The sequence below is a fragment of the Rhipicephalus microplus genome, chromosome 1 (assembly GCF_043290135.1).
Source record: "Rhipicephalus microplus isolate Deutch F79 chromosome 1, USDA_Rmic, whole genome shotgun sequence".
NCBI classification, from domain to species: domain Eukaryota; kingdom Metazoa; phylum Arthropoda; class Arachnida; order Ixodida; family Ixodidae; genus Rhipicephalus; species Rhipicephalus microplus.
The window spans coordinates 189289787-189310427 of NC_134700.1; the positions used below are offsets into that span (position 1 = coordinate 189289787).

At 44.6% G+C, this 20641-nt stretch overlaps 1 protein-coding gene across 1 annotated transcript in view; it reads left to right on the forward strand.

The window, feature by feature from the left end:
* Positions 1-20641, forward strand: part of LOC119178321 (uncharacterized) — a 237595-nt gene that overhangs the window by 208604 nt on the left and 8350 nt on the right. Inside the window, exons 2-6 of the mRNA XM_037429509.2 lie at positions 516-750; positions 11429-11502; positions 13462-13667; positions 14211-14315; positions 16030-16165. Of these exons, the coding sequence (XP_037285406.2) occupies positions 516-750; positions 11429-11502; positions 13462-13667; positions 14211-14315; positions 16030-16165 (756 nt within the window). The remainder of the gene's footprint in view (positions 1-515; positions 751-11428; positions 11503-13461; positions 13668-14210; positions 14316-16029; positions 16166-20641) is intronic.

Sequence of the window (20641 nt, forward strand, 5' to 3'; positions counted from 1 at the left end):
CAGAACGTCTCACCACGAGTCACTTTAGTATGTCTCTCGCAAGAAAGCTGAAATAATGCCAGGCACTATACCTTGCGAACCATCAGCGCACCTTGAAGAAACGAGATCTCTTCACTACATTCTTAAAGAAACTGTCTTGGACTCGCGTTGTCCAAAAGCCTCCGTGTGTTTTTTTTTTGTTCAGCTTTTTTTTCTGGGTAAAAACACGTGCAGGATCAGAGTTAGCGGTCTGCAATGGCCATTTCAGTTCACTTAATGTGCAAGTGGGAAGCAGCACTGCTTACTTTGAACGTACGTGCTGGACGCATGTGTTCCTTGTGGTGGAACATTTATGCATTATATGTCAAGTGTCGCAAAAGCTTCATTATTGATAAATGAGGGCAGTTTTTGTACTCAACTAATTCAGGAGCTGTTCTCGGCAATAGCAACGTGTTCTTCTCTTTTGCCTTTTTTTGCTTTTTTTAGCGACCGCCATATTCTCACATACGCGCATTTTTCCTCTGCTTTGATCGCAGTGAATATGAGTTCTCCCAATGTGGCTGTGCATGCCCTGATTCTGGCGTTTCGATCGAGGACTACCGGTGGCACCGAGCCGCAGGGATACTTTGACGGCTGGTCGGACTCGCTGCAGCCGCTGCAGTGCGAGGACGGGCCGCCCAACGCAATCACCAACAAGGACCTGTCCGGCAAGAACGACTTCTGGTTCTCCTGGATGCCTCCCGATGCTCAGGAGATCGATGTGGCCCTCAGGTACGTCAATACTACGAACAGCTTTGCTTACCGAATCAGAACAGACTGTGACGATGTAATCACTGTGACAGTGAAAGAACTATTGCACACGTCCTTAGAGTTTGTCCTCATTAAAGCTACCTGAGAAAACAGCTTATGGCAACGTTAGCATAGCTCGATAATGGGTCACTTTCCGAACGGTTGATTTTGGATCGCCGCAACGTCCAAGCTTCCAACCAGTAAGCGACGAAAGCGCTGCTGAAGTTTTTGTGGTCAACTCGACCCGCTAAATGTCTGCGAATCTTCCGTGCTTTACTGTGCACGTCTTTTCTTTCTTTTTTAATCCATTACTCTTTTCTTTTTTTCCTCCTTACCTTTCCGGCCCCCTTAACCCTTCCCCAGTGTAGAATAGCAAATTGGATTATTTTCTGGTAAAGCTCCCCGCCTTTCCTTTCACCTCTCTTTCTCTCTACTTTTCCGTCTATGTCCTCTTCAAGGGCGAAAAAATGATAACGATTTTTGTTTGGAAACACGACGTTTATTTTGGAGCCGAAAAGGCTTTGCGATACTCCGAATTTCCTTACGTGCTCGCGGGGCGGTTACGTTTGGTTGCGTCAAGCTAGCGATACTTGCGCTAGGCGCTAAGTGTGCTCTGCTATACAGTCGAACTGGTTTCAACATGACGACACGAACGCACCCTGAGGAGTGCGTGTGCAGTAATGTGAAGAACGCGCCACGCTACCCGTCGGAAACCAATGACAGAGCCCTCGAAACAGGTTCTGTACATGCGAGTCTGCTGCGCCAGGTCCGAAATTACCTGGAAATAAGTAAATACAACTGGTGGAGTGGGCCGAAAGTCCAGATGGCTCCTGGCGTCGTCTGCTAGCTGCGAAGTGTTTCTATACGCGTGCGTCATGCAGGTCTACAAAGGGCGGTTCTTTACGTTATGTTAAAGCAAGCTTAACTACACCTGTACCTAACACAATGTGCAAATGTGTTTGTATTTACTCAGTTTCTTACGCATTGCATTATAATCAGTTGGTGCAACTTTCGAGAGCGCTGTGTATTTTCATCGTACCCTCCGTGCGCAGGAATTATCGCAGCGTGGGTCCCACTTTCTAGTTCAAGCAAATCGTGAAATGAGCTTGGCGTCGTTTCAAGCATGAGGAGTATTAGGCAGTGTGTGAATGCAGCGTTTTGACGACTCTGCGATAAACAAAAAGCAAAACGTTGCAGGTATTCGAATATCGCGTTCTTGCTAAGTGAATAACTGCAGCACTATAGTTTATTGGTTTTGCGTCGAGTTTCAGTTGTACTTAAGATGTGCTTTCATTGTACGCTCAAGGTCCCACTACTGATAAGCAAATATTTCAATCAAGCACTTCGGTACCTTACACTTCGGTACCTTTATTGCCGTGCCGAAGAAAAAAAAGAAGGTGCAGTGACGCGGACGTGATAAAACGAAGATGTGAAATTAACTTGGAGTGAAATTTACGCAGAAACTCTCATGTGTGTAGCTTAGGTATTTTTCTGAGGAAGCCAAGTGTTCAAGATTAACCCAAATGTAGTGCCTTACATTCATGTTGTATAATTTCAGGCGAAGCTTCATTTCTGTCAAATTATTATGGCCGTTTGTTTTGCATAGTTATACATTGATGGAAGGCAGCGTAAATTGTTCGTTAAAAATATTTGTCTAATAAAGCAACCGGACCTCTGTTGCATCACTGTCAGGGCCGGTAATTATGAAATGTTTGTGCTAAACTGTTACCTTTTTTTACTGTTACTAGAGCAAAAAAAAAAAAAAAAACTTGTTTACGTGTTATATTTCTGCGTAGCGCTAAAGCGCTTAATACCTCGTCGCCTTTTCGACTTTACCTTTCATTTGTCTTGCATTTCACGGACAACTGAATAAAAAAAAAAACGTATGCTGCGTCTGTGTAGTTGTGCGAACGGCGCTCTTAAACGCTCCACATAGGAATAAGGCATTGTTATGCTAGTTTTTTTATATATATTCAGATGAGCAAGAACTATACAGTTGAGTAGTTCAGTTACGCTAAAGGAATGCGCAGTTGGTGCAACGCAGGTTAAACACGTACAAATGAAGCAACGAAAAACATTATTTAGTGCGAAAGCGTGGACTGTCCCATGAAGCGAGCATTCCTTTCATTGGCATATCGCGCTTCTCTCACTAGTAATGGCAACGTTGGTTCGTGCGTCTTTTTTTCGGTAGTGGAATATAGATATTACCAATAAATTGCAGTCGACGCATTTTATTCACCGAATAATCTGCTCAAACCGCTCCCGACGACCCTCCACTGTGCGCATAGATTTCCGCGACGGCGGTGAATAGGTGGCTTTGTTTTGCAAGCGTGACGACACTGGAACGCTAGTACGCTTCCACGCAGCATCGTATTGTAATGATTGATATGTGGGGTTTAACGTTCCAAAACCACCGTATGATTATGGGAGACGCCGTAGTGGAGGGCTCCGCAGATTTCGACCATCTGGGGTTCCTTAACGTGCACCCAAACCTGAGCACACGGGCCTAAAATATTTCCGCCTCCATCGGAAGTGCAGCCGCCGCTGCCGGGATTCGAGCCCGCGACCTGCGGGTCAGCAGCCGAGTACCTTAGCCACTAGACCACCGCGGCGGGGTACCTTAGCCGAGTACCTTAGCCACTAGACCACCGCGGCTACATCAGAGTGTAGAAGAGGTAGCACAGGCAGCGTCGTTGATGGTGAGAAATTTAAGAAGACGGCGAAAGTTAAGAAAACACAATGGTGCTTGAGCAGGTTATACGCATTTTGTTGACCTTTGCTCATTCTTATAAAGCACTCTATATGTGCGCCTGCAATATCACAAAAAGCCTGGTACATTTCTTGTGCGCGTTTGGCTCGATATACAATGAGATTACAGGGACTAGAATAATATTTATTCGTGTAATTCTGAATTTAATACTTCGAAGTCAGCGCTTGTCACGTCTCCTTGTTTTATTCTTCGTCCTTGCACTCTTCTGTGCTTCACCGCCCCGCCGCGGTGGTCTAGTGGCTAAGGTCCTCGGCTGCTGACCCGCTGGTTGAGGGATTGAATCCCGGCTGCGGGGGCTGCATCTCGGAGGCGGAAATGTAGGCCCGTAGCTCAGATTTGGGTGCACGTTAAAGAACCGCAGGTGGCCGAAATTTCCGGATCCCTCCACTACTGCGTCTCTCATAATCATATGATCGTTTTGCGACGTTAAATCGACATGTCAATTATCAATCTTCTGTGCTTCACCATATGGTTGCAAACCCACCCAGCTTGCCGCACTCGTAAACAAAAGGAGAGGCCACCGTTATGAAACATGAGTTTCCGAAACGCTAACCATCAGGCCGGGGTTCCGTCGTCTGCTGTTGTGTCAGCTGTTGGTGCTGGTGCTGAGGTATATTGGTGTGCACTCTTATCATCCGATGGTGGGATTGCCACCTTATACCTAAAGGAAGATGGAAGGCGAAGATGACTGAAGATGTGGTGTTTCAATTTTCATGGCACACTATTTCAGCATTACTGACAAGTGCTTCCACGAAATTGCCAAGCTTTCACGCGAAGTAGAAATAATTTGAAAATGGCCCCATGGATTGTTTGATATGTGGGGTTTAATGTCCCAAAACCACCATATGATTATAAGAAACGTCGTTCTGGAGGGCTCCAGAAATTTCGGCCATTTAGGGTTCTCTAACGTGCACCCAAATCTGAGCACACGGGCCTACAGCATTTTCGCCCCCAACAAAACTGCAGCCGCCACAACTGGGATTCGATCCCGCGACCTGCGGGTCAGCAGCCGAGTACCTAAGCCACTAGACCACCGCGGCGGGGCTTGAAAATGGCCCCAAGCGTGCCGGATCCCGTGACAGCACCGCGGCAATTCAACCTTTAAATGCATCATTTTCTCTGAACACTAGTTTTTGTCAGAAAAGGAACATTTTCTCTGTAACCACTGAAGCTATCCAACGCAAGCTTTTGTGGCTTTGTTCTGAATACCGCGCACCCTTTCTGAAGCAAAAGAATGTTGTTCCCACCAGAATGGTACTTTTGCGAAAGGTATTTATTTGAGAATGGTCGTGCCCACAATAATTATTTTTTTTTTGAGAAGCGTACCATGGGCACATTTAATAACGAAAAGAGAATGGGCCATTTTACGTGCAAGATGTTTTCCACAAATGTTCCTTGAAATAGTAATAAATATGGTCAGATAACCTGTTTTTTATTATTTTTAGAATGGCTTTGTATTTTCTTGTCAAATTCACAGACCGTGTTGTAAAATCTCCAAGCAACTCGGAAAATTTTGTCAAGTTTGCTTTAAAAATACCAAAGCGATAGGGAGTAGTAGTTGCACACCTGTGTGTGTTATCCCCCCTTACCAGAAAAGCACGACAAATTGTATTACTCAGTTCATCGTCACACCAGTATCACAGCACACCGGAAAGAAAATCGGGCCCAGAGAGCGCGTGCGCTGAGGTTGTAAAGCCGCATTCGTACATCTATCTGAGACTTATTCTAGAACGTCCGTTCACTCAACGCTCCGCCTCCACCTGAGAAAGCCGATGGGAGCGCCATCTCCAGGCAGGGCTAAAGTCCCTGAAAAATAAACTAAAGTAGCGCCAACCGCACCTCTTTGCCTCTACCTCCTCTCCCAGCAGCCACAGCAGCGCCTCAGAGGGTCCACCAGGAAACTACGAATGCGAAAGCACACGGGTGCACTGGATGTGCCAGACGCTTGGGCAGCTCGGGCACTGCTGCGCCGTGTGTTCATCGAGCGGCCGTGCATCGGGTATGCTGAAAGGAGACGCCGGTGGCGTCTGTTAGAGGAGCGCACGCTCTCGAAACTGGACAAACAATATGGCGTTTGCGTTACCTTCACAAAAGCTAGTGCGTCATGCTGCAGATTTTTAGCACCGCCGAGTTTACATGGACAGCAGTGGCGCTGCCATCGAGAGCGTCACCGCTAAGCGCGTCTGCGCGCAAACGGTGGGCTATCGCGTTGAGTATTGCGTGCTTGCGGTGATGTTTTTTGCCACTGCATGCCACTTGCTTATATACACGTCACATCGTCGTATTTAACGTTACTTTTAATATTTTTTTCTTCCTCAATCACTCTTTCGGTGCATCGCCTAGAACTGCAGCGCCCAGATGCGCTTTAACGGAAACATGAGCACAAGCTCATCTTTGCGGCCAGGAGCCATACAGCCCCTCAACTAGCGTCGTTTACTATCTGCAATGCACGCGAGGGGAGAGGAGTCTGCACATTGACACAAATGGCGCTACTTTAGTTTATTTTTCAGGGACTTTAGGCAGGGCAAGTCGCTGCATGTCAGTGATAATTTGCTGCTATTCTTGAGTAGCGCAGCGTCATTTTCAGCCGCGCAGTGGCGCAGTACGCAACTCTGTCAAGTGAAGGGTGAAAGTTGAGTCGAGGAGCATTTGTGAATACGGGGGTTAGAGAATTCAATCTATTCCCACAAGCTGTTGAATAACCCCAAGTGGTCGAAATTTCCGGAGCCAACTACGGCGTCTCTTATAATCATATGGTGGTTTTGGGACGTTAAACCCCACAAATCAATCAATCATCACAAGCTGTTAAATGTATAAAGTATTTGCACTGGTTGGGCACTCACTAAAAACTCAAAAATGAAAGAACGCTAAAGTAAAAATACAACATTTAAGCAAGGAGATTTTAACTCTGGGGCTCAGCCTGCTGCTAATTTGTGTTCAGTCGTATGTAAAACTGGCATCATCGACGAACAGACTTAAGGTCAAGCCTGTTCAATTTTGTAAAGATTGATAGCCTTACTCCGGTTTTGCTTACATTTGACTGATTACAGTGGCGGTGAAGTAGTGAAAATTAGTGCTCTGTCTAGTACGATATTGTTATCGCCTTCGCTAGCCGCCTTCTCACAGCTTCAGAGCCCAACTATTCGATAGACTATTAGAAACTATTCACTTGGCAGTTTATCACTTGCACCCAATTCATATGACACGTTTTTTTTTTTTTCTAACGGCAGAGTCTCAAGCAATATCTTGACTTTCACTGCAGACGTTGGTTATTCTATGTCCCCTCGGGCTCCTGGAAGGCTCTGTGAAATGTTTTTCAGTAACCCCTTCCGCTGCAGCACCCCTTTTTCGTTACTGACGAACTTCGTCATATATTTCAAAGGAAAGTAAACGCGCGGAACCTCTTTAGCATAACAGGAGAGCTGAACAAGTTCACTAATGGCTTTTATTTTGCATTTCGGGGTGAGCAGCGTTCAGCGGCTAGGCCTCTCGATTCGTTTTGTTCTTTTTTGCGTACTAGCTCTCTCAGGAATAAAGTGCCGATGATTAAGTGCCTGTGGAAGTTCTTCATTTATTCGTCCACTTTATTTACTAATGAGTTTGACTCACCTTATTGCTTTGATCCATCAATCACGGGTCGAGAAGAATGAGCCTATACAGGCAATGCGGAATTCTGTGAAATATTATGTGTTTTTTTAATGAAGCATAAACTTCAACAGCTGCAGAACTTCGGCTGGATGCCGATTTTATTGTACTTGGTACGTTCCTGGGGGGCCTGCGTCATTGATGAATAGTGCATTGCCTCGTTTGAGGCAATGGCGTTGCTCCTCTGGGAACGGCATAATGACTGCCGTAATGAAGTGTAGACTAGCTGAAGGTTTTTTTTTTTTTTTTGGAACGCCTTGCTTTATTTTGTCCGCCTTTGAGCACGCGACCATTTACCGGCAACAGCGCGCCCTTGCCCCAGGCTGTTAGTGTGGAGTTATTTCATGCAACAAGACAACTGGAGAACTGCGATCGTTCAGCGCCGGGGTAAACGTGCCTGGTAAACATATGCCTCGTACGAGTGCCGATTGCTTCAGTTTGTCCGCGGGCTGCGGAATAAGCGGTCGTCGCGCGTTGCCCTCCTCAAACACAAAGTCGATTCGCAGGCTTACGTGTGCTCGTAACTTACGTTCCTATATAAAAGTGGGAAGTTAAAAGCTTCGTTGCAGGCTTATTCTCTAATGGCACGAGCTACGCGTGGCACTCTTGTTCCTCTTCTGAGCGCTTGCGGTCGAGCACCAACTGTCGCTTTTTGGAATGCTGATACAACTTCTTTTTTTTTTTTACAAAATTTTGTTCAACTGGTTCAAGTTAAGAGTTATATCACGTGTGTACAATATCCAACCGTAAGTTTACTTGAGTTGAAATCCACTCTACTGCCAGGATAATTACTTTGAGATTATCAGCTGTTGAAAGAGTGGGTGATATTCTCGTTGAAAGCTCACATGGTGGCGGCACCTGGCGCAGCAGGTCTCAACCACATCCTTTCCTTTTTTTACGTGGCCTCCGAGATAGGCACGGCAAGTGCGGGAAACACAAAGTTAACCCGAGCAGTAGTCCTTGGCACACGAACGCCGACGCGCGATTGCCACTGGTCCAGAATTAAAGTCACCTCCAAATTGTTTGTTGCAGTAATAATAATAATAATAATAATAATAATAATAATAATAATAATAATAATAATAATAATAATAATAATGTTTGTTTCTAATCAATAGTTTGATGAAGCACAGCTGCAGGTAACAGCTGCTTTCCGAAAAATGCAGCTTGGCAAAGGCTCACAACCACCTTTCAGCACGACAGCAGTGGCAAACAGTCAGCTATAAGTACTAAAGAGAAAACTGCAGTAACGCACTTAGATACTGATTACAGGACCTAGACGGGCATGGAGAAAGTAGTGGTAAAAGTAGATTCCTTTTTCTAAAGGACCTCTTTTATCGGCCGAAACATGGAAGCATGCGTAACAAATATAATAATTTGTAATTTAACGTCCCAAAACCACAATATGGTTACTATAGGGACGCCGTAGTGGAGGGCTCCGGAAATGTATATTATCTGTGCTCTCTAACTTGAACTGACCCTCACAGGACATGGGCCGGTACCAATGCGTGTCCATCGAAATGCGACCACAGCGGCTGAGGGATCGAACCCGCGACCTTAGTGGTCAGTCAGCAGCCGTGCACCGTATAACCGCTATACCGCCCGTGGTGAACGCAGGCACAAAGTCGTAAAGCGATGTAATAAGCAAGCATGTCAAGGCTGAATGCAATATTTTCGTAAGAAGTTCAGAAAGAAATCTTCAAAGTAGTTTTCCGAGCACTTTTGGTCACCTGACTGCAGCGTTCACCCAAAATTAATGTCAATGTTCTTCTATTTTCTAACGTTAACAAAAAACACTAGAAGCATGGCACCCAATTATGCACTGTAGGAGACCAAACGGGTTATTCAAATTGATTTTCTGCGTATTGCTTCTTATGGGGATTCTCCTCGCCTATTCATGTTAATATACTGTGACCTTGCGCATAGCCTAGTGCTACCGCGTGAAGTGTGTTCGGTTTTGCTTGCCACGCATATTTTTTTTTTCAAATATCTCCGAAGTTGTGCCCTGTTCTATTCAAGAAATCGCTAATATCATGCAAGAAGTAGCCTCACTAAGCAGTGGGACTGGCAGTCGCCTAAAGCGCGAGGTTAATTAATGGCAGCGCAAGTGCCACGCCTCTTGGCGGTGCGCTAGCTTCAGCGGCGGCAGCTCGTTGTGGATATTTAACTCAAGTTACATAGAGGAATCTGTTGAAGGAAAATTTTGGACAAATATTCAGTTCTGATTGAGCGATAGGTAATGATGCATTTGTGCAGCACCTACCTGACCCCTACCGTGATATCTCTGCGTTCGTTACCTAATATCCGGGTCACACCTAATTTCCGTTCAGCCCCGTTCAGTTTCCCCGTATCACATGACTTTTGCCACACACTTCCGGCTTCATGTTCAATTCCAGTCTTGAGCACATCCCGGTGATAGCTTCCGGTTGTAGTCCACACTGCTTCCGAGTTGCATCACATTTATATAGAAGCAAACTAACAAATGATTTAACTCGAGACCAGCTGTATCAGCCATATATTATCATCATATGCCATTGTGAAAAAGGATGGAAAGAGTTTGAAGAACGCATCGTATTCAAGCTACAGATCTCTTGTCTGATATCATCACAATCATCATCATCATCGTCATCATCATCCTCATGATTGTCATCAGCCTGACAATGCCCACTGTAGGACAAAGGCCTCTCCCTTGTTCCTCCAGTCAACTCGGTCCTGTGCTTGCTGTTGCCACTTTATACCCGCAAACTTCTTAATCTCATCTGCCCACCTAACTTTCTGTCTCCCCTTCACCCGCTTGCCTTCTGTATGAAATCCAGTCTGTGGTCCTTAATGGTAAGCGCTTATGTTTTCTTCGTGACCGGCCCATGACCATTTCTTTTTCTTGATTTTGTCTATGGTGTACTTAATACCCGTTTGTTCCCTGATACGTTATGCTCTCTTTTGGTGCCTTAAGGTTACACCTATCATTTTCTTTTCCATCTCCGTTTATTGAGTGACACACGTGAAGTGGAACTAACAAAAAGGATGGCAGCACGACAGGTCGCGTTTGATAGCGGCTGACCTAATTCTGCCCAGAAACGGCACTCGCATACCTGTTTTGCTCCTTAGGTACGTTACTAGAGTCTGCAGGTCCCAGTGCCAGTATTGTTTTGGGGCAATTTCGAAGGAAGTTGCGGGAACACGTCGTGTTGGCAATTTGCTTACTTAAGGAATGCTTAAGATCACCCGGCTTTAACTTTTTCTTTATTCTTGTCTTCCACAGAACTGATGAAGAAATACTTTTGTTAAGCTTAGTTCGATTCAGAAAAAAAAATAAGGCAGCCTACTCAGGAAACCTTTTTTTCTTTTCATAGCCAGTTTACAGTGGGGCCCATTTTGTTTTGGAGCGTTTACGACTGCGATGTTCCATCTCTGGTTTTTCTAATCTCCCTTTCACAGCTTCCACACTAAGGTAATGGAATTCCTGCTTTAATGGCCATTTAATACGAACACTCATGTCGTAAGGCTCGAGATAGTATTTGGTCGGCGCTTGTATATGTACTTGTTGATTCTGGAAACAAGAGTTGTACTGCTGGAAAAATAAGATGAGTACGAAAATTTTAATTCTCTAAATTTTTAAATGAAACTCCAGCTCCAACACCTCGCTGTGAAATCATAAACTTCGAAGTTTTTTTTGTGTGTGTGGCACTGTATTGGTTAGCGAATGGTTGCATTTCACATTGAGCGCCATGTTTATTGTTCTAAGGTGACAGCCTTAGGTGCCTCATTACGTTACACCCCACATATCAATCAATCAATTAGGTGCCTCATCAAACGCATGCGTTGGTGGCTTCAGCGATGTCAACGCAAGTGACGCAAAAAAAGAAAAAAAGTTATCATTGTCATGCTATTTACAGGCTGTCAAAACTTGTGAAGTCATCGTGACGCCATATGAGAACGTCTCTTTGTAACAAGTGGGTTGATCCCGGAGGCAGTGCGGAGAGCTTTTGGGCTGGGTCGGTAAACTTAGAAGATAAAATGTAAGGTTGCCTTCGCCTTCCAGTTGCCTTAGGCAAAGACATGAGGGAGTGTATGATTTTTGTCGTTGTCATAAGACTCATCACTATAGCCTGAACACGAAAAAAATTTAGTTTGCCTCTTCATATCATGTCACCACTACAGATCCGTTTTCATTAAACTTTCCCGCCAAAAATGAGTCGTATTTAACTTTTTTTCCTTTCTCCCTTTCTCTGTTTCATTCTGCAGGGGCACGTTCGTGGTGAACAACGAGTACTGGTACAACATCGAGATCAACAGCGACTTTAGGGTGGACGAATTCCGTTAGTATAATTGTTGGTTGATTTCTTTGTCGTGCAGATACGGCACAATTGTCGTTACTTGCACGCAGCGCAAACGCATTCGAATGTTGCTTCGTTTTCTCTTCATCATTTCGTCATGTTAAAACGCGAGAGAAGTCGGATGATTGCAAATATGTCCTATTTGGGATTAGCGTACTATTCGCATCAGAATGTCCGATGTGTGTGTATTTAACATAGATATATGTCGACGGAAAATGTAGTTTATCGAAGCGTAATGGAGCCTCGGGAGCGTGGCACTAATATATATATATATATATATATATATATATATATATATATATATATATATATATTTATATATATATATATATATATATATATATATATATATATATATATATATATATATATATATATATATATATATATATATTTGAGTGACACTAGGGAAACTGAAGCTTTGGGAAGTCTTACGCAGTCTTTAAGAAGGAAATCTCTGTTTTCATAAATAATTTATTCCTTAGGAAGAGAGAGAAGTAGGTAGAAGGAAAAGCCAGGGAAGTGAGCCTGGTAGAAAAACGGTTTGCTACTCTGTACAGGGGCGTGGAAATAAGGGTCTAAAAGAAGAGAGATAGGTAGATATTAATAAAACAAATAAAGAAGAAAAAAGATACAACCACACACATATGACACACAGGACAAAATATTTTTTCGGTTCACAGACATCGCTCCACTAAATTGAGCCCGACATGTTTTTCGATCAGCCGTACTTTTTTATTGTGTCGACGCTTCGAATAAATGAATTCCGATGATCAGCTCTGAGAACATAAACCATATATTTTATTTCACAATACCAAGAAGCTTAACTTTTATTAGTACAAATGAAAACGCAGGAAAGAAAATTTTAGCAAATTACAGCGGGGTAAACTGCTGCTCGTGTCTTTACGAATGACATAAGTGTTTGAAAGCGTGGGTACTGCACAACTATTGGTATATTTTATTAGAACGTAAGTGATTACACGATAGCGAGCCTTGATTCAGAACAATAGTTTCGTTAACGTTATTATACTGATTACCCTAAAGTGTTGCAGCATAATGACAAATTGTTGACATTACACAAAACTAATTAGCGCCAAATGAAGGAAAAGAACAGATAGGATGCGGCCCTAATGTCATGTCCTGTGTCTTCCTTGCTCCTTGTAATTTGTACCTTTTTGCGCTAAGTATGCCACAAGTCAATTTGTACCAGAACGCCCAAGTGTCATTTCCAACATGGCCGATGGTTGATAGCTCTTCAGTAGTCGTCTTATGAATTTATGAAGTGTCATTTAAATTGATGGCGATCCAGATTGGAGCATGCAGTACATCTGAATATTCTTTCGTTCTGCCTAGTTGTAGCTTTATATCCGAATAGAAACCAGGTGTCAATAGTTGTTAGCAAACCTTTGTTGGGTGTCACGTAAATGTTTTATAACATGATAAAATTTCGTCGCTGATACCCTCATTTGTAAAGCTGTAATGATTTATGCCCACAGACTATAGAGTTTCTTAGGTCACGGGAGTAATTGTGAGTGAGGCAGACATGCTCGCAAAGGACATTTCTTCCTCGGATCACTATTACTCAGACTTACGAAAATTTGGCCCAGCCTTGGTTATTTAGAGTCACACTCAGCGAAATCGTGCTCAATCAGGCCCACTCGATGCATCAACATTGTACTCTCTGAGACGCGCTTGAACGTAGACTAACTTGAATTTATATTTTGCAGTAGAGATCTCCAATATCATACTAAGCCACATTCACCATACTCGCAGTCAAGCCTCAGCTGTGGGAGTCTGAGTGAGATGGTTCATAGGTCGGTTGGCCCAAACTGGTCATCTGTGTGCTTGATGGAAGGAGTGGCTGTGTGTGCTCGAATACTCTTAATATTTCTTACTTACACAAGTGAGAAATCTTGACAAAGCTCGCCTGGCCTCTCGCAGCTGTGTCCATGGAGGGCTGCGGCCAGACGAAGAGCTGTGTGACGCTTTCGCGCACGCGCACTAAGTGTGACAAGGCCAGCCGGTGCGACCTGACCGTCACGTACTCCCTGAGCGCCGACAACCGGACACTGGAGGTGACCATGGGTGGTGTCGCGTCCATGGCCGGTCGCTACCTGGCGATAGGCTTCACCAATGAATCCGAAAGCGTGAGTTGGCCGTCGCGGCCGTGCTGTATGCGCATCGTACGAGCGTGCTCGCGATTCAGACTGACCAGTTTTAGGAACGTGGTTATCGGCCATTTTAGTATCTGCCTGAATGTTAGGTGTTTCGCGTTCTGTAGTGGAGACAGCTTTGTTAACGCTTAGTACTGTTATATTTTTGAAATGCTACCCACGTTACTTCAATACAGAAAAGTTAAGGAGCATATTAACGTTAACAATCGCCTTTTAGTTGTTAGCCTATAGTTGTTTTTGTTTTAGCCTATAGAACAACGTGTATTCAGGCACCGTAAGAATATATTGCCAGAGAAAGAACGACTTTCAACTGAAAAAAATTAAATAAAGGTGTACTCGTCGATTGTTCTTCTCGTGCTTTGTTATCTTGATGGCCGCCCTATCTATCACAAATGCGTAGGAAAGAAGCACGGGCTTTTTCACTACCAAGATGGCTAAAATGTTGAACGTGATGCATTCTACAAGGCATAAGCGTATGCCGAACTGGTAAGCGTATGTTTCTACGTTTGCACGTAGCTCAAGGGGGCCAGCATCTTTGCGTGCACCCGGACTGAAAAGCTGGCGGAAGTGCGGCACTTCACTCTTGCGGACGAAAAGAGCATGCCCATGGAGACGAACCGGGTGAGATACATTTATTACCGCTATTCAATGTTCAATTGTATCAAAGATTAGTCTTTCTTGGGATAGTTGAACGCAAAAGATTTCATCTGCCTCTTTGTCTGTCACACGATTCAGCCACCTGGCCAAAGTTTAAGTACTTGCTCGACGTCTACCCATCTTGAACAGGTGGCTGCGTTCATACTTGGGAACATCGTTGATCGAAAAGCAAATATTACGCATATATGAGGCGCAATATCAATACCTAATTAAGCATAAGCTTGTGTGTTCCTTTACTAGAAATAAATAGATACCCTATAGTGTTTCTTATACTGCCCTGAAAACATGACGCTGTGCACGAAAAAATGCGCTGCCGACGCTAAGGTGGCGCCACCTGGCATAGGTCCTGGTTTCTGCAAAAGCTCATGTTTCCCGATGGCACTGCCAAGATGGCGTCCATATCGCACGCAACACCTCCTCTATTTCAACATGATAGCATTAAAAAGCTCGTGTCACGGAAAACCCGCCGCTGGCGTTGGCCCCATTAGTTGTCAGCGAAAAATCGTCTGTGCGTTTGTGACCGAAAAATCAAGTTACCGGGATAGCCGCGGGAGGCCGCTACTTGTCCATGCGTGCACGCACGATCCCACTGACAAAGCCGCGCATTCGAAGAAAAAAAAGTGCTCAAGGTCACGAGGCACGGTAGTTTCTTTGCAATGCCACCTATCCCTGCTTAGCTTCCAGTGCTTTTGTCGGGACGAGAGAAGAGATAATGCAATTTCAGCATGCAACAAACCTTTGTAACTCCACTGGCACTGGACAGATCTTTAAAATTTGTGCGGCGTTAAATTCGTGAGGCAATAAGCTCTACTAGTGCATTCATTCCATGGTTACATGAAAAAGTGTTTTAGAGCCCCTTTGACGCATTTTGTTCGACAGGTGTCACGACAAAAACGAGCCCATTGGGCGATAATAGCCCACGCTGGTACAATCTACTGTGTGTGTGTTTGTGTGCGTGCACATGTATGTAACAAAATTTATGAATAAGTATGCACTTAGTGATTGAAGGGTGTCCTAGAAGCTGGATTTCGCTATCGCGTTCAACTCTTAAATGCGAAGCTTTAGGGTCTCCCAATTTTTTATCCGTGTGAGCCAGATGCGGCAGACTCAGCTTAAAGGAGGTGCTGTCTGAGGCAAGGTAAAACATAAATCCCTGTGTGGCTGGCAGAATACTATCGTCTGTCGAGGACATTTACTTTTGAACACGCAGATACGCGTTCAATTTTTCTTCTACGTCTCTAGGGCTTCACTTGTGTGCTGTCATATGCCTGTTTACGCATGGTCGAGGGAACGCCCATAGAGACGGAGGGATATTTTTCATACACCCGAAATTTTATCAGGGCTAAGCGCGCAAAATTTACCTGCGCACTAGCAAGGGGTAGGGGGGTCATGAGACCGCTTCATTATTTCCTTCATACATTGATTCAAGTAATCATTGTAGACAGAGCCATGGAGTTATGACGGTCGCGACAACAGGTCTCTTTCAACAGGTTTGCTTTAGTCACGATAATGTACAACGGCAGCCCTCGTGTTGACACGCATGCTATTTCGCGAAGGTGTTGACGCAAATTTTTATGATTGCGTATATGTCGCATACGAGGTGCCATGTTGGCAATTTTCTTGTGCACTCCTTTGTTGGAAGCAGTGCGTCAGCAGCATCCCCGTACGATTTCCCCAGGTTTTGGAGAACACCTTGTTCGAACAAGATGGCGAACGCGTCTGGTGCCGATTCCAGACTCCCGTTCGAGTGGCCGGCTTTGACCTGTCTGTTCCGCTGTACCAGGTGTACTTCTGGGGTCAATCCAACCTCACATGTGAGTACACAGTAGAGAGCGAGAAAAAAAATGTCTTCGTACAGGGAAACAAGCACCGTTTTTCGCTGACACTTAACGGTATACAGAAAGGGTATTTGACGATTTTGCACGCGAACACACTCACCCGACATAATTAGGATCCATGAGTACTTGGAGTTTGAAAAGCAATCAATTTTCTCAGTCACACCCCTCGTTACCCTATTGTCTATTCTTCGACGTGTGCGACGTCTTTCCATTTCTTATCTGGGTAAATAATAAGTAAAGACGGGGATGTAGAAAAGTTTTTGTTGGCCAGTGTCGCAAACGGCATTGGCGTTTTGACTCCTCTTATGTCAGTGTTTTTCTGTCTGTAGTGCTTTCAAGATTGATACATACCAGCTGGAGCTCCGCTCGGTGTTCTTATATCATGCTCTTTCTTGGCCACTGGACCCATGAACCGCGAACACACACACACACACACACACACACACACGCACGCACATGCACACGCACACACACATGCACACACACTGAGAGAGAGAGAGAGGGGAAGATATCACCTCTGAAACAAAATCCGTGCATTTAAAGTGCATGATCGCGTATCCATGACACATAAGTGGGTAAGTTGATGCACCTTTCTCGCTTAATTCTGGTTTTAGAACGGCAAGCAGTGTGAAAAAATTGAGTGTAATTCATTCCTTTCTGCTCATAATGCGTTTCTGGGTGACAGTATAGCATAAAAGGTTTATTCTTCACCCGAATTTATTGAAGAACACTGATATGCAGGCGTGCGAAGAATTATGGATGCTTTTTTGTTGTCCGGGTGGAAATATTTAACTTGATGTCTAACAGGAAATATATTGGGCAGAACGAGGTGATATGCCTTGCGGGATATGACATAGTGGATCACAGATACTAACATTGCTCCGTTCCTCAATCTGCCTTCGTTTTTCTTCACAGCGTAGCCGTTTACGGCAAGGTTCTTGCCGAGTGCGAACAAAAAAGCGTAACAGAGAGAAAGAGAGAATTATTTTAATAGAGAGCTGGAGAAATTTTCTGGTTTTTCACCTGACTTGCTACTTCACGAACCAAGTAATGACTAGCAATTTTCAGTGAACCAATTAGCTCGACTGGGCCAGCGTTCTTGCGTCGATAATATGGACACCACTTAAAGTGAAGCACAACTGCAGGAACAATGATACGTGAAAATCAGCCTCAAAGACAAGATCTCTTGCATGAAACAAAAACGTCATGCCATTTTTGTACTTTAGAAACAACAAATTTTTCATGCGTCACAGTGCTTCATTTTGAGACCACCGTTGAGGAGGCATTAATGTGCTAAAGAAATGCCGAGATTTTTCACTTTATATATTTTTGTCTGCTCAGTCAAATAATATAATTTATATTCACTTATGCGCTGGTGGATACAGGGTGGATACAGGGATACAGGGTGTTTCAAGAAATTTGTCCATCATTATTGAAAACTTACAGAAAGGTATCCGTGTGCTACCTGCTGTGTTCCTTTTACAGTGACAGAAGGCATCTTCACATGTGTACTAACATTCATTATGACAGTAATTATAGAAATTAACACAACTAACCTTTTAACCAGAGGAAATGAGTGGTTGAGTCAAATCGGCGAACTCGAGTCCTTCCAGCTAATATTCCACCGCCAGTTTGAAATTTCTAATTTGCGGCCACTGAAAATCACCCCGAGGCAATTTAAATCTGTCTAATTTAGCAGGCCAACCCGAAACTGATGCTCTAAGTAGCGTAATTTCGAAAACGTCCATAGTGACGACACTGTTGACCTCGGCGTTATCTATATCATCAATCTACATACTTCATTTCGTGGCAGTCATGGAGGTAGGAATAGACGTTAAACTCTGCCCAAGCGGCACTGCAAAAAAAAAAAAAAAACGCCGCCACCAGCGCCCCCAGCGCCCCCAGCGACGCGCTGGCCATAAATGGGTAGTGCAAAGCGAGCTGTCCGCAAACGAACGTGCATAGGCCCTCCTCTTTCGTTGGTCTTGAGGCGCGGCTTTCTGAAAACCAAGGGACTGGTAAGCTTCTTCCTTCAATCCAACCTCACTTCAGAAAAGTAGGAAGCTCATCAAAACAAATGCGGGTACAATGCGAAAGATTTCTCAGTAATTTCGGCGTATACAGCAACTGGCACTCTAAAGGCAAACAAGGATCACATGACATCGAGGTCGAGGCAAGCGCTCCGACGTTCGTTCTGTAACCCCCTAATTTGTGAAACTTGCTCACACACATTATGCCTAAGCGATGAAGTGCATGCACGAGTAATTTATCTTACGGTCACTGGTACGAAGCTCTCTTTATCCAGCACGAATAGCCCTGTCGACTTTCGCCATTGCAGTTGCATTCTCCATCAATCTCTCGCTTCCTGTGCGTTGAACTGTTTTATATGCATGCTAGAATGTTCTGTTGACGGGTGTCATCCCTTTATTTATACTGCAAATGGGGATACATGCGTCTCCGCTTTCTCGGTGTGCAACGAAAGGCTTAGCTTCGGCGATCGCGGAGACTAACAGCAAGGAAAAAAAAAAACTGATTGTGGTCGCGATCAATTTGTGATTTACCTGTATGACGTACGTGTTCGCGTTTTCTAGTTAAATTCGGAACTTAGAGCCTTCAAAGACCTCAGGCGCAATGCTGTGCAATTTCAGATTATCGGTGGTCGTGGCATATGTGATGTTGATCGTGCGCGTCACGTGTCTACAGCTGCATGGCGCGCTTCATAATCAAAGTTACCACGGTTCTCCGTCAAACCTACTCAAAAGAATAACAGGAGACCTACATTATCACACTTTTTAATGTGAACGGCTGTGGAGAACGCAAGTAATTCGCTCACCCAACACGTTTGCAATGGCCCATATCCAGTGCTTTCGACGTTAATCTTCGCGAAATCTGCGGAAATCAATAAAAGTGAAGTCCCTTACGTCCGTAGCCATTCACTATGCAGCAGTAGCGTCAACTCGGGTCTTTTTTCGTAGAGGGTGGAGCTGTTGCGTCTGCTCTTGTTTTCACCGTCGTTCTGGTGAATAAACCAGCAAGCACTTCAGGGTGGTTTCGAGACGGGTCTGACTAGTAGAGAGAAATTCGTAGCACTTTTTCTAAGTGTTCATTTCGAAAAGACACCTAATATTTAGTTCAATTGTTGTTTTGTACACTGCAGTTGTATCTGGTTGCGCAGCAAACTGTGCAACAGAGTCGGACTTTGCATTACCCAAAACTACGTCGACACGTGGCGCTGCGTGTCCACAAAACTCCAGAGTCTGACGTCTATATAGTGAGAGGTTATTACGTCACATTTCATAAAGCCGGAAGTAGGGAAGAGTAGATGACTTCTCCTCGCATTGTTGGGTACGCTATGGCGGCTTGCGCATGCGCAACAGGCACCAGAGAAGGGGAGACGAGCCGCACCACCGATTTTGGATGCGCCGGGCGATAGACGAGCTGGAAAAGCGAAACTTTTTGCTGGTTATGAGTGGTGATACGTGCGGCGATACTCGCTCGCCGAATGCCTGTGTACTATTCACAGCTTCATTACGGCTCATATTGTGAATATACACTAAACCTGCATCTTTGCACTTCGTGTTTAATCCACTGAACGCAAGAGAGCAACGGTACTAATCGGCCGGACAATCGCCATGACAGGCTGTTTTCTCCTGCAGATACGGGGATCGGGGTATGAAACATAACATATGAGTGAATCGCTAGTTCATTGGCCTTATTATTTAGCCAGATGAAGCACCTCCAAATTAATCTTTGCCCATGTGTGTCGCGATACGTGCGCACAATTATTGATTGCAGCAGTGCGGGTCGGCCGACCACGACTATACCGAAAAAAAAAAGCTTTGCCAAAGCTGAGATTACCGCGCACTAAACATAAACAAAAAAGTGATAATTCTAACAATAAATCAGCTTACATTGTCAGGCATGTCTAAGTCTTTATTCGGCAAGCTCCGGTGAGAACAGTGAGACACGTACTGCTTTCCGATAGTTGTTACCGTCGTACACGGGTTACCGTCGTACACGAGAACACCTCACCGCCGCCTCTCGCATTAAAGGGGCCCTGAAACGCTTTTTCAAGTAACCACGGAATAAATTCACTGGCAAAGCTTGTTGTCTCACGCAATCAATGCCGCAAGAATTCTAAGAATCCGTCCAGTGTGAGCGGAGCTACAAAGGTTTATCGCATGCTGCAATTGCATTCTCTCTTCTCGTCCCGACGAAAGCACTGGAAGCTAAGCAGGGAAGAGTGGCAGGGCCACAGAAAAAGGTCACACGCGCCTTATGATTTCGAGCACTTTTTTTCTTTTTTTTCCTTCAAATACGCCGCATTACCGGTGTGATCGCACGCGCACGCGTGGACAAGTCGCGGTCTCCCACGGCGGTCTCTGTAACGAGCGAGTGCGCCGTTTTCAAATCGGCCAATGGCTGATAGATGGGTAATTCACGTAAGATTTT